Here is a 13,775-nt window from a genome sequence, read left to right on the forward strand (position 1 = left end):
CACTTTCAGGCATCTCATCTGAATGATGATCACTAACCTAGAAGCCCTGCAGTCAGATAAAATTCTATAAGACACTCTTATTAAGACAGAAAGAGTGACTCATATTTTAGAAAGTTTTCTAATAACAAGGTTAAGCCTTGATTAGAGAACTCAGTGAATCAGAATACATTTTTTTGGGACCTAGCATACATTTTACCTATGGTCAGAGCTCAGTAAATGTGTGTTTATTCCCCTAAGAATTAAGGTTAAGACTGTGCTACAAAAATACCTCCTGAGCCGGGGCAATGTTTTCCATCCTCCCTCTGTCCTGTCTGCCTAGCGTTCCCGCACTGCTTTTCCTCACAGTTCTCACATGAAAAGTGATCTAGGGTGACAGGAAATGGGGTGACTCATCTGACATCAGACAGCTCTTTTGATTTGTCCTTTTCATTGGCCTCAGTTTCGGCTACTGGGAACCACCGTGTTGTTTGTGGATGTTTTTATTTTGCAGAAGACACACATGGACTGCAGTGCGACTCTGATGATTTCAAGGTCTGATGCGCGTGGCTGTCAGACAGCTCTTTGTTTTCCACAATCCTTTGACTAGAAAAAGCAATCACAGCGTGTTTTACTCATGCTGACCAGCAAGGGCCAGGGATGCCTTCACTGTGGTTTGTGTCTCTGGTTGTATGTATTCATACCTTTCTTTAAAGGTAGGTTTTGTTTCTGTTTTATCTCATAATCTCTTCTTAGTTCCATATATTTACTCTTCTAGTTGTGCTTGGTTGAGCAGAGAGATGAAATATTCTACGGGTAAATATGTAGTGTCTGCACAGGAATTACTGTTGTTACAGCTGTTAACCTATTTTTTATTGGTTAAGTTTAACGTGGAAAATAGGATTTTGGGGGTGGGATGAGGAGGATGGTGAAGCATTTTAAACCCTATTTTATTTTATTTTCCCAATTAAAACATGGTAATAATAATAATGATGCAGTTTTCTACCCACCTGTGCCACGGATGTATTCAACTTATTTGTATTTGTACTTAATACTTTTTCAAAACGGATCTATTTGTTAGCTGCTACTATTACTCGGAGTATGAACTCTTCCGTTTGGTAGGTAGTCATCTTTGTTTTGGGAAACATGTCATATTACGATGCTGAAATGTGTCCTGAAAGTAAGATCATTCATTTTAAAAGTTGAGACTGAGAAACGGACAACAGCTGCTCTGCCTGGACAAAACCACACAGTCATGTGCTGCCGGCTGTGCAGGGATTTGCTCTTCAAGACTCACGGCGGGTTTCTCTAAAATGTCTCAAAGGGAAAAGAAGGTCCCACGGGGGAAATGGGTAATGGGGAGGATTTTGATTGTCTGTTTTATACAGACATATTTCTACCATTATTAATTATGATGTCAAGAATGATGTTTTACATTTAAAATTGTTCTTTTCTGCTGAAATTTCAGTGTTTCCAAAAGCTTTTGTCAAACGACTCTTTTTATTCAATATTATAACACCTGTCCTTTTGTTCATTTTTACCTAATTAATTTTTCAGTTTCTTTAATGATTTTTTCTTTCAGGGTGTAAATATTGTCAACAAATTGATAGAATAATATTTCAGCTCTCAAATTCGAAATCTATAAGGGAAAATATAGAGGGGGTATTAAAGAAGTGAATTATGGCAAATGAAGGCAAGTAACCTACTTTCAATGCATTCTTAGAAAAATACAAAGAGGTAGGCATTAAACTAGTGTCTAAAATTAAGCAACTGAAAATGCTATTACTTAAGAACCAATTTTGCATTATTTTAAGAAACAGTTTAATTAATTTTGCCTTAAAAGCCTTGCATTCTCACAAATCCCCACAATAATTAAATTTCAAAGTTGATTTTAAGAAAGAGTATGGCTTGTGAAGACCTTAATGATCTTACTAGCTATTTCAGTTCGCAGCTAGCCACCTTGCTAGGTGAAGAAACAGGTCAGGGGGCGGTGACTATTTTGACAGGAAAGGGCAGGACTATCCCTTAATTACTGGATCAGTAAGACTGTGAGCTGCTCTCAGTGACATACGCAAAGATGAGAGCTATGTCTCTCGTTATGTGTGTGGTGCCTTAGACTTTGAAAAGCGCGTTTACTAACATCACTTCCTTGGCGATAGTCCTGAGATGTAAGCATTCCTGTTTTTGTCTTGGACTCCTCACTGCCCGGCCCCCCAGTGATGGAAGCCGCCAGAGACTCCCCAGCATCCTCTCTGCCTCTCTGTTTGGCTTGCAGATGGCGCAGGCTGTGCCTCGGAGGAGAGACTCTTTCACAAACTGTTTTCGCATTATAACCAGCTCATCAGGCCCGTGGAAAATGTTTCTGAGCCCGTCACGGTGCATTTTGAAGTGGCCATCACGCAGCTGGCCAATGTGGTAAGTGCCTCAAGTTCACCAGCTGTGCCTCAAGGAGCCCCGACTCTGAGGGGTCAGAGTCCCCAACCATTCTTCTACTTCCTGCACATGGGAGACACGGGAATTATAAAAATACAGACGGGCAAGAATCTTCATGGCTGCTGGCCCTGCGCAGCCGTCCGGTTGTGGGAGAGACTTTCCCCACCGATGCTATAATTATTCACATTAAGGGAGGATCGTTTTCTGGGAGTGTTTTTAGAGGCAGTTTGTGAAACAAAGAGGTGAAGGGGAAGTTGAAGGGAGCAGGCAGAGGGAGCTACCCTCACTGTGCCCCTGTTATGCACCAGGCACTGTCTACGCTGCAGCCATCTGCTGCATTTGACGGCTGAGGAGCTAGAAGCTCAGTTAAGCAGCTCTTCCCAAGCTCATGCAATTGCGGTGGAAGTGCCGTTTGAATCAGCCCCGTTTAACTCCAAAGCTCATGCTCTTTCTACTCCATACAAAAAGTTGCTTTATGGCTTCTATGTTACATAAGAAGAAAAAAATCATCTTCTTACTTATAGGATTCCATCCAGACCTGGAAAACCAGATGGGAATTTGGAGTTCTTATTTTAATTTATTGCTACCATGTTCAAGGGCAAATAGGACTAGAGTCCTTTCTTTTGACTAATTAATTATTCTTCATGCCCTACTTGCTGGAAAAGGAGACAGTGGTGGTTGGTACTCTAACATAGAGGTGGGTTCTGGGCTCCAAGGCATGGCGGAGCGGGGGCAGGCGGGGGAGGTAGGTCCGGCCTGAGGTGCAGGATTTGGACCAAATTCCAGGAATAGACAGGCTTGGGAAGTAAGGGACATTTGAAGCATTTCCAGAGTGTGGTGTTAGAGAGAGTTCCTGAGACAACAGTGCACAGAAGGAGGGAGCCACCTTCACCACATCGGTCCCAGCCCATGGATGGGAAAGAGGCCTCCTTCTCCTAGACTCGGCTCTGGGTGGAACAGTGGTGTCTCCCTAGGTATACCTGGGGAAAGACCTTCATGACAGAAGTGAAGTCAGGCCCCACCGTGTTTCTCCAACCCATGCTTCCCTGTGGCCTAGGCTGACCCTGGCCTGGTCCTCTAGTTTTTGGCCCAGGTTGGAAGTGTGTGTATACTGTTTTGAAAGAAGAAAGAAAGAAAGAAAGAAAGAAAGAAAGAAAGAAAGAAAGAAAGAAAGAAAGAAAGAAAGAAAGAAAGAAAGAAAGAAAGAAAGAAAGAAAGAAAGAAAGAAAGGAAGGAAGGAAGGAAGGAAGGAAGAAAAAAGAGAAACAGAAAGAAGAAAGAGGGAGAGAGGGAGGGAGGGAGGGAGGGAAGGAGGAAGGAAGGAAGGAAGGAAGGAAGGAAGGAAGGAAGGAAGGAAGGAAGGAAGGAAGGAAGGAAATAGATGTTAACTCTCACCTGGAGGGGACCACTCATTCCTTTAATAAATTTTTATTTAGTTCCTATTCTGATTCCTCCCCCCTACTCTTGCCCTCCCCCAGATAGCTTAGTACTGGACTGGAAGCCATATTTGTTTGGATTGGGTTCTTAGGAATGGAACGCTGAACTGAGATTCACCTAGACTGTGAGGAGGCCCGCCTCAGTGTACAGCATCACTTCAAACCCCTGGCTGATAGATCCTTTCAGGACATTGTTCTGAAGATGCGGGGTAGGGGACTGCTGAATAGAGATTTTGACATTTGCATTTGGCTGCTATCAGAGACTGAACAGAAACCACAGCTTAAATAAAAAAGTTTGTTTCTTTCTTGTGTAACAGAAATCCAAAGGTTAACAGTCCAGGAGGCTCACACCAGGTGACTCCGTGGTGTCAGCAGTTGCCCCACATGATGTAGTTGCTCAGGTCATGCACTACACAGCTCCAGGGAATGTCAATCACATGGACTGTGATGCTAAAAACATGAACCATGCATGGTGACATTGGCCAAGGTTCATTCTATCTTCCTATTTCACCATCCTTAGCCTGTGGTTTCTTCCCTCAGTGTTGCCTCATGGTCCAAGGTATTAATTCTACCTTACGTATTGGTAGAATTCTCCAGGAAATCCTATTGGAACTGGACATTTCTTTTCTGGGAGGTTTTAAATGAGCCATTCATTTTTAAATAGATATAGGTTATTCAGACGATCGACTTCATCTTTGAATTTATATAGTTTGTGGCTTTTGAAGAATTGGTCTCTTTTTTAAGCTGTTGAATGTATGATAAAGTTATTCTTAGTACTGTTTTCTCTATTCTTTTTAATGGCTCCAGGATCTGTAGTGGTAGCTATTTTATTCCTGATATTGGTGATTTGTGTCTTCTCTCTTTTTATTTTTGTCAACCTTGCTAGAAGTTTATCTATTTTCCTGTCCCCACAAAGAATTAGCTTGTTTTATTAATTTTCTTTATTGTTTTCCATTTCAATTTCATTTCTGCGCTTACATTTATTTTTTTCTTCCTTATGCTTGCTTTAGGTTTATGTTATGCTTCTTTTTCTAATTTATTGAAATAGAAACTTTGGGTTATTGATTTGAGACCATTTCTCATTTCTTATGTAAGAATTTAATGCTATAAAATGTCTTCTCTGCATTGTTTTTAGTTACTTCCCTCATATTTTGATATGTTTTCACTTACATGTATTTTAAAAATTTTTCTTTGAGACATTGTCTTTGATCACTGATTATTTAGAAGTGACTTGTTTAATATTCATGGATTTAGAGGTTTTCCCATATCTTTTTGTTATTGATTTCTATACTTGATCTTAGCCAAAAGGCCAAGAAGCAATTGTTATAGATTTCTAGTTTGATTTCATATGGTCAGAAAGCACATTGCATAATTTCAATTATTTTAAAATTGTTGAGGTTTATATTATGGCACATAATATGAAAAAAATGTGTCTGCTGCTATTTTGAGTAGAGTGTTCTATATATGTCAGTCTCATGGTTGATTATTTTTTCAGATCGTCTATATTTACGCTATTTTCTAGTAGTTCTATTGGTTGCTGAGAGGGGGACTGAAGTCTCCAGCTATCATTGGGGACTTGTCTGTTTCTTCTTTCAGCTTTATCAGTTTTTATTTCATGTATTTTGAGACTCTGTTGTTTGATGTGTGTGCAGTCAGGATCATTCTAACATCCTGGTGGACTAATCCTTTACCATTGTTAATGTCCCTCTTTGTCTTTAGTAATTATTTTTCCTCTTCAGAAGTAAGACTTTGCCAGATATTAATATAACTGTTCTTTTTTAAAAAATATTTTTATTGATTTCAGAGAGGAAAGGAGAGGGAGAGAGAAAGAAACATCAATGATGAGAGAGAATCATTGATCCACTGCTTCCTGCACACTAGCCACTGGCGATTGAGCCCGCAACCAGGGAAGGTGCCCTGACTGGGAATTGAACATTGAACTGGTGACCTCCGGTTCATAGGTTGACACTCAACCACTGAGCCACGCCGGCTGGACAATATAACCATTCTTCTTGGTGTGTTGAAGGCTATCTGTTCTTATGTGAGGCACCAGAAGTCCCTGTGGACCATATTCATTGTTGTCACTGAGCCATGGTGAGCTCTGGAGATAGCTCAGTGATGCAGTACAGCCAGGATGCACAGTCACCAACTCTCTTCTAGAAGGTTCTAATCTACACCCTCTGTTACTGTCTGAGCTGCCAGGTTGGCCTTAGAGATTTCTACATGGAGTGTATTTGCTGTTCTACAGAATGACTTGGCCACAGGTTTACTGGGTGGATGACCTTTTGGTGTATGAGTATGTCCCCTCCCCCCCTGCCCCCCCACCCCTCTGCGGTTCGCAGGGCTTGGGTGATGCGCTGTGAAGGAGTGGCCGGTTGCTGCTGGAAAACTCTATGCTGAGCTGAGGCTGACATTTCAAAGGGCAGTTGGGCTCAGGACTCAGAGCCTGTGCAAGCATGTCAAACTCCCGGCCCGCGGGCTGCATGACTCCTTTATTTGGTCTGTGTTAGTCTTTGAGTTTGACATGCTTGCTGTAGAGTGTTGAGGAAGGGAGGTTTTTCAGGAAATTGAGAAGACCATCAAAACAATGAACCAGGTTCAGATACCTATCACCTTCTGTGGTATTTTTCCTCCCTCTTTCCCACTCTCCCTCTGCTCTCCCTTCTTTCCTTTCATGGGCTCAGAAACCTTTATCGGCTATGGTGAACAGAAAGGCTTCACAGAAGTGGCGAGTCTTAAATCACATTTGAAAGACAGTCTTTCAGCCACATTTTCTTTCAAAGTCAACAGGGTTGAGGTCAGATGTGGAATATCATATTTCTGGCTGCTTTTTACAAGTTGACTTTTCAATCTTCTTTGTTTCCCTCTATTAACATGAATAACTCAGATTTGGCTCTTTTTAGTAGTAATTCTTGTTCTAAGATCCACCTCTATTAACAATACATTTGAGGCTAAATATATTGTTTCTTCTTCCCAGGATGAAGTAAACCAGATCATGGAAACCAACCTGTGGCTACGTCATGTATGTATCTACATCACATGTCCTCTTGGACCTGTGTTACTCATGGGTCAGCCTAACAATGCCCGATGGATAATCATCCAGTAGCATCCCCTCTTTCCATCTCCACCTTGTGAGAGAGCATACAATATCACCTTTCTCCAAAGCCTGAAGTTCAGCTCTGTGAATAGCTGGCTTGATGCAAGCTCCACAGGTGCAGGAACCTAGTGACAAGGTTCTCTGAGACAGAAACTCTGTCCTTCCTCGTTTCTGCTCACAAATCTTCTGTTTTCATCTGTAGCTTGAGCTCCAGAGTCAGGTGTCTGCCCTCTCTTTGATCCTGCTCAACTAATCCTGGAGAAGTCAGTAGCTGAGCATGACAGCATGTGGGTTAGGGTCCCACCAGCTGGTTTTAGGTTATACCATTTTGCTTTTTCCCTTGTATTAATCTTTTACTCAGATTTTGTAACAAACTCATCATCGCACACTTGAACAACCTTTCCAGCCTCAGAAATGAGTTGTACTCCAGTGTGAATATAGTACATGGAACATGGAAGTTGAGCCTAGACCCATGGCCAGCAAATTAATAATCACTATTTATTAGATAATTTATATTTTCCAAAGTTAGCTCAGCTACTTATCCCCCTATTTCGTTGATTTAATCTCCCAATTTTTGATAGAACCCAATGTACTCTTCAGTTAAGAACTTAATTTTTCAAAAGTACTGCTGAACAAACATAGAATTAAGATTGGAAGAAATTTGTTAAGAAAAATTTTTTTAAAAGCTGACTTCTATTTCCTTTAGATCTGGAATGATTACAAATTGCGCTGGGACCCAATGGAATTTGACGGCATTGAGACTATTCGTGTTCCTGCAGATAAGATCTGGAAGCCTGACATTGTTCTCTATAACAAGTACGGGAGCCGACAGCAGTAGTCTCTAAAGTTGCCTTTGGTACATGCTGACCCATACATAGCAAAGGGGATATTACTAATGGTCTGATTTATCTTGCAGTGCTGTTGGTGACTTCCAAGTCAAAGGCAAGACAAAAGCTCTTCTTAAATACGATGGCATGATAACCTGGACTCCACCAGCTATTTTTAAGAGTTCCTGTCCTATGGATATCACTTTTTTTCCTTTTGATCATCAAAATTGTTCCCTGAAATTTGGTTCCTGGACATATGACAAAGCTGAAATTGATCTTCTGATCATTGGATCTAAAGTGGATATGAATGATTGTTGGGAAAACAGTGAATGGGAAATTGTTGATGCTTCTGGCTATAAGCATGACATAAAATACAACTGTTGTGAAGAGATATACACAGACATAACCTATTCTTTTTACATTAGAAGATTGCCAATGTTTTACACCATTAACCTGATCATCCCCTGTCTCTTTATTTCATTTCTAACTGTGTTGGTCTTTTACCTTCCTTCTGACTGTGGTGAAAAAGTGACACTTTGCATTTCAGTTCTGCTCTCTCTGACTGTGTTTTTGCTGGTAATCACAGAAACCATCCCATCTACATCTCTTGTGATCCCCCTGGTGGGTGAATACCTCCTGTTCACCATGATCTTTGTCACCCTGTCCATCGCGGTGACTGTATTTGTGTTGAACATACACTATCGCACTCCAACAACACACACCATGCCCAGCTGGGTGAAGATGGTTTTCCTCCAGCTGTTGCCCCAGATCCTGATGATGAAGAGACCTCTGGATAAGACGAGGAAGACAAGTTCTGATAAAAACCCCAAAAGCATTTCCGGCAGGCCTACCAAAGTCAAGTTTGATAATCGCAGAGAACCCAAACTTCTGAAAGAGTGCTGCCACTGCCATAAATCACATCAGCTTGCCACCAGCAAGAGAAGATTAAGTCATCAGCCTTTACAGTGGATGACAGGAAATACGGAGCACCCACCTGAAGTCGAAGATGTGATTAACAGTGTTCAATTCATAGCAGAAAACATGAGGAACCAAAATGAAACAAAGGAGGTAAATGCATGTCTCCTCTAGCCTGTCCACCCGCAGCAGGACTAGGGACACTTTACAGACACGGTCAGATCTTCAGAGTTAGCTCTGTTTACCAGCGGGTCAGGCAGCATTACTCTAAGACCCAGTTCTGTTATTACACAGTTATGGGTGGACTGACCTGGGGTCAGGCAGCCCCAGAGCAAATCTCCACCTCCAGCAATGTTAACTCAAGTGAAATCCGGTTAAAATAAACATTCAGGGCCACCTTGGTTAATGAAACTGATGAAGCTCTTGTGCAAGAAAGTGTGAGACAAGAGGTGGAGAGGGGAACGCCGCCCACGGAGGGGAAAGAGAAATGACTATAGAGCAGCTTGCAATCTGAGGGCGGTGGGAGGAAAGGGAGGGTGAGTCCTCCACAGCTCAATCCTGCTTATTCTACTTCAGAAGGATTTAGGTGCTGATTGAATGAGCTCCAGGGATATTTTTAGCATCAACGTATTCTGCTCCCCGTGCCTAGAGTCTAACTATAGTACCATGGGCATCCTCCATCCTCCAAAGAAAGAGATCAAGGAAGTCACACCCACTTTCCATACCATAAGGGTGACTAGTTGAGGGCATCTGAAAACTCATGCTGGGTGCCTGATTTTGACCTCATATTGCAATTACAGCATCGTATCTCCCAGTGAAAGGATAGCTCAAGATCTAAAGTCTGCCCTGGGGGTGCGGGGGACGATACTGTGACTGCGTGTCACTCAGGTGGGGTGGGGTGCATCACAGGACAAGTGAGCTCAGAACTCCCCTCCATGGTGACACCTTCGTAAAATCTAGGGGAGAGTTGCTGTTGACTTAATCACCACCAGGGAGGGCTCTCAAGACACAAACGGAGATTTTGGCAGAAGTTAGGACAGTGATGGCGAACCTATGACACGCGTGTCAAAGGTGACACGCGAACTCATTTTTTTGGTTGATTTTCTTTGTTAAATGGCATTTAAATATATAAAATAAAGATAAAAAAATATAAGTCTTTGTTTTACTATGGTTGCAAATATCAAAAAATTTCTATAGGTGACACGGCACCAGAGTTAAGTTAGGGTTTTTCAAAAAGCTGACACGCCGAGCTCAAAAGGTTCGCCATCACTGAGTTAGGAGGTCAACAACTGGAAGGCTGTGAGAAAGGCAATGAACTCTCCATCAGCAGCATGATCCGGAGGTCTAGAGGGCTGCCTGCTCCTGATAAGGGGTCCTCCTTCATGCTGCATGTCCTACCCTCCCTGCCTCAAACCCGTTTCCCAAGACTTGCCAAGGGGACAGGTATCCACTGATGCCAATGACGAGAACCGCACTTTCTGAGCAGCTGTTTCTTGGGAGTGCTTCTTGCAGTCCAGAACGGCCCTTTGGCCCACGGAATCCTGGCTGATTGAAATCTGCCTGCTCTGTGGCCAGCTGCCCAAAGCACTAATGGGGTGTGAGGACCCACCCTCTTCAGGCAAAACAAAAGCTCTTCTGCGTGCTCTGTAGAGTTAACCAAAACAATACCAATATTTGCTTTAGAATTTGCCAGGAGCATTTTCTTTGAAAAGGAAGAAGCTTCTTTGTGAAACAGAGCACATTTCCTATGGTTTTGATTTTTAAAAATTGATTTGATTTTTTGTTTGTTTGTTTTGTTTGGCTTTCAGGTAGAAGATGGCTGGAAATATGTGGCCATGGTGGTGGACAGAGTATTTCTTTGGATCTTTGTCATTGTCTGCGTGTTTGGGACTGCAGGGCTATTTCTCCAGCCGCTGCTGGGGAACACGGGGAAATCTTAAGGATTCGATCTTTTGAAATTTGCAGATGCTCTGTGTTGTGTGCTCCCTACCACAAAGAAAGGGACAGAAAGCTGCCCATCTAAGTGCCCCATCTACTGAAGCTGATGACTAGACGGGAAAAGAGGACTTGATTGAAAAGGAGGAGCCGGGGTGCCCTCCTTTGTAGCACGACGCTGGAGCCCAGAGCTGGCAGCACCCCCAGGCCTCTCTCGTCTGGACATGTTCAGCTTCCAGGGCCATGATGAGCCATTACACAGCGAACCACGTCATCAGCATCAAGCCACACTACAGAGGGGTCCTGCGGTCCCTCCAGTTTATGCTGCTGATCAGCAGAATGACACAGGCCAGACACGAAACTCTGGAGCGTGGCCCTTGCTGACGTGTGCAATGCTCGTGAACTCTTGTGGGCTTGCTTGCTGGTGCATGTGTCTGTGATGTAGCTCACACGCCAGCATGATTTCATACAGTAGTTAGCACAAAGTGATGGCAGGTAGTCGCAGTCGACCTCAGCAGGCTGTATTTAATTAGCATTCATCCGGCCAGAAGCGAGTGGTGACCCAGCACTGTGGTAGGCATCGCAAAGGTGACGGAAATAGGCTGCCCCCGCAGTCCCAGCTGTTTAGGGAAACACGAACACACCGATCACCAGGACTAAGTGTCACCTGGGGAAGGAACTAGAGCAATCAAAACAGGAGAACATGGAGGGGGTGGCCAGGCAAACCCAGTGCAACCTTCGTTGTCTTTTCTCATCAACAGTTTCCCTTTGTGCATGGTAGCTGAGACCGAAAATAAACTTATTTCTTCTGTCAGAAATTGTGATCTGTACCTTTTGGAGCAATTCCTTTTCTGAGAGGGAACCCTTTGGAAACTCTGTTTTATTCCACTCAAATTTATTATCTCCTTGTTTGTTGTATAAATAGTATCCGAACAATTTAAAAGACACATTTTAAAGCAGAAAAAAGAAATCTGCCCTAACAAATGAACTACTTTTATTTTTGCCTTTTCCCTTCTAGTCCTTGCCTATATGCATCTATACTTTTTCTTTATTTAAAAAAATATATTTTTATTGATTTCAGAGAGGAAAAGGGGCAGAGGGAGAGAGAAGAGAGAGAGAGAGAGAGAGAGAGAGAGAGAGAGAGAGAGAGAGAGAGAGAGAATAAGAGGGAATCATTGATCGCCTGCCTCCTGCACGTCCCCTGCTGGGGATTGAGGCCACAAGCCAAGCAAATGCCCTGACTGGGAATCAAACCATGACCTCCTGGCTCATAAGTTGATGCTCAACCACTGAACCATGCTGGCCGGGCCACATATAATTTTTTACACTTCAATTTTACCTTGCAATTTTATATTTTTCTGGTTTCTCAAAACACTATATTAGCCACATTCCTTCATGATGTTACATAGTCTTGAAGTATACTTTTAAAGATGTCATAATCTTCATTGCGCTGATTCACCATGGTTTCTATTACCCCATGTTGATGCTTCCTTGTCTGACTCACGCTGGAGCATAAGGCAGTATGTGGCACACCATGCAGAGGTATTGAATTTGAATTACTCTGATTTGTGATTGAAGTACCTATTGTTTTATCTTTCTATCTTTACATTGGATTGGCTGTTACTTGATACTTTTTTTTTTTTTACTATCAAACCAATTCAATATTTAATTTTAAAAAAGGTGTAATGGCCCTGAATGATGTTGCTCAGTGGTTAGAGCACACCCCAAGGTCGAGAATTTTAGTTCCGGTCAAGGGCATGTACCTGGGTTGCAGGTTCACCCCTGGCCCCAGTTGGGGTGGGTGCAGGAGGCAACCAATCGATGTGTCTCTTTCACATCAATGTTTCTCTCTCTCTCTCTTTCCCTCCTCCCCTCCCTTCCACTCTCTCTAAAAAGCAATGGAAAAAATATCCTCAGGTGAGGATTAACCAAAAAACAGTTTTAGTGATGGTAAAATACATATAGCATAAATTTATCATCTTAACTATTTTTAAGTATAAAATTCAGTAGTATTAAAACATTCATAATATAGTACAATCATCACCACCATTCATCCATAAGAACTCTTTCATGTTGCGAAACTGGAACTGCATCCATTAAACAACAACTCTTCATGCTTCTCCCCCCTGCACTGGTAATTACTTTTTCACTTTGTGTCTATTAATTTGACTATTCTTGTATCTCTTATAGGTAGGTTAATACAGTATTTCTCGTTTTACAATTGGCACATTTCACTTAGCATAATGTCTTCAAGTTTCATCCATGTTGTAGCATGTCAGAGTTTCTTTGCTTTGTGTATGTATATGCAATATTTTATTTATCCATTCATTTATCAGTGGGCACTTGGGTTGGGTTGCTTCCAGCTTTTGGCTTTTGTGAATAATGCTGCTGTGAATATGAATGCACAAATATGTCTTTGAGTCCCTGATTTCAATTCTTTTGAGTATATACTTGGAGGTGAAATGGCTGGGTTTTGCTGTAATTCTAATTTTAATTTTTTTAAGGAACTGCCATTGTGACTGCATCATTTTACATTTCCACTCACAATCCACCAGCGTCTCATTTTCTTCACACCCTCACCAACACTATTGAACGCATTTCACCATATTCATCAGGGCAAAGTCGGGTGGAGGGAGGTGCAAGCGGTGGGAGAAGGAAGATGTTGACTTTGAGTAACACGGAGGCACCATCTGAGGGCCCAGAGAGCATTTATTGGGATGTCCCCACTCCACCCAACTTTCCCAAAGCTAGGGTGTGCCTCTTGCGTGTGGTGAGGGGCTGGGCAGTAAGAACAGAAGCACAACAAATGAGCATGGCCCCTTGCCCATCCCCCTTTTGACTGGAACTATCATCTGAATCCTCCAGCGGTACCAGCCATTCTGGAGATGCTATTACATGCCTTTTACACAAATGCACGCATACACACACACACACACACACACACACACACACACACACACACCTACACACTATTTCTAGTTGGTGTTTGGAAAAGTCTAAAAGGGCTATTGTCATGTAGGGCCTGGGGGTAGGGATCCTATAATGTGTGGGACAGACCAACGTAGGATCTTCCCCATCAAACCACCTGTAAACCTGGCTGTGAAAAAGTAGAACCCTCTTGAGGGTATGAGTTTGGAGCCCAGGCCTGTGAAGGCG

General features: G+C 42.6%; 1 protein-coding gene across 2 annotated transcripts; it reads left to right on the top strand.

The window, feature by feature from the left end:
- Positions 1–322: 322 nt before the first annotated feature.
- On the top strand, positions 323–11,606 carry CHRNA6 (cholinergic receptor nicotinic alpha 6 subunit). Of its 2 annotated transcripts, XM_059685275.1 has the most exons (6): positions 330–692; positions 2,252–2,391; positions 6,823–6,867; positions 7,649–7,758; positions 7,859–8,837; positions 10,493–11,605. In XM_059685275.1, the coding sequence occupies exons 1-6, from the start codon at positions 614–616 to the stop codon at positions 10,622–10,624; spliced, it is 1,485 nt and encodes a 494-aa protein (XP_059541258.1). In that variant the 5' UTR covers positions 330–613; the 3' UTR covers positions 10,625–11,605. The 2 variants fall into 2 exon arrangements, with proteins under 2 accessions (XP_059541259.1, XP_059541258.1); XM_059685276.1 differs by lacking the exons at positions 6,823–6,867; positions 7,649–7,758 and having other exon boundaries at positions 323–692; positions 10,493–11,606.
- Positions 11,607–13,775: the final 2,169 nt, after the last annotated feature.

This window comes from Myotis daubentonii, chromosome 2 (genome assembly GCF_963259705.1).
Source record: "Myotis daubentonii chromosome 2, mMyoDau2.1, whole genome shotgun sequence".
Taxonomy (NCBI): domain Eukaryota; kingdom Metazoa; phylum Chordata; class Mammalia; order Chiroptera; family Vespertilionidae; genus Myotis; species Myotis daubentonii.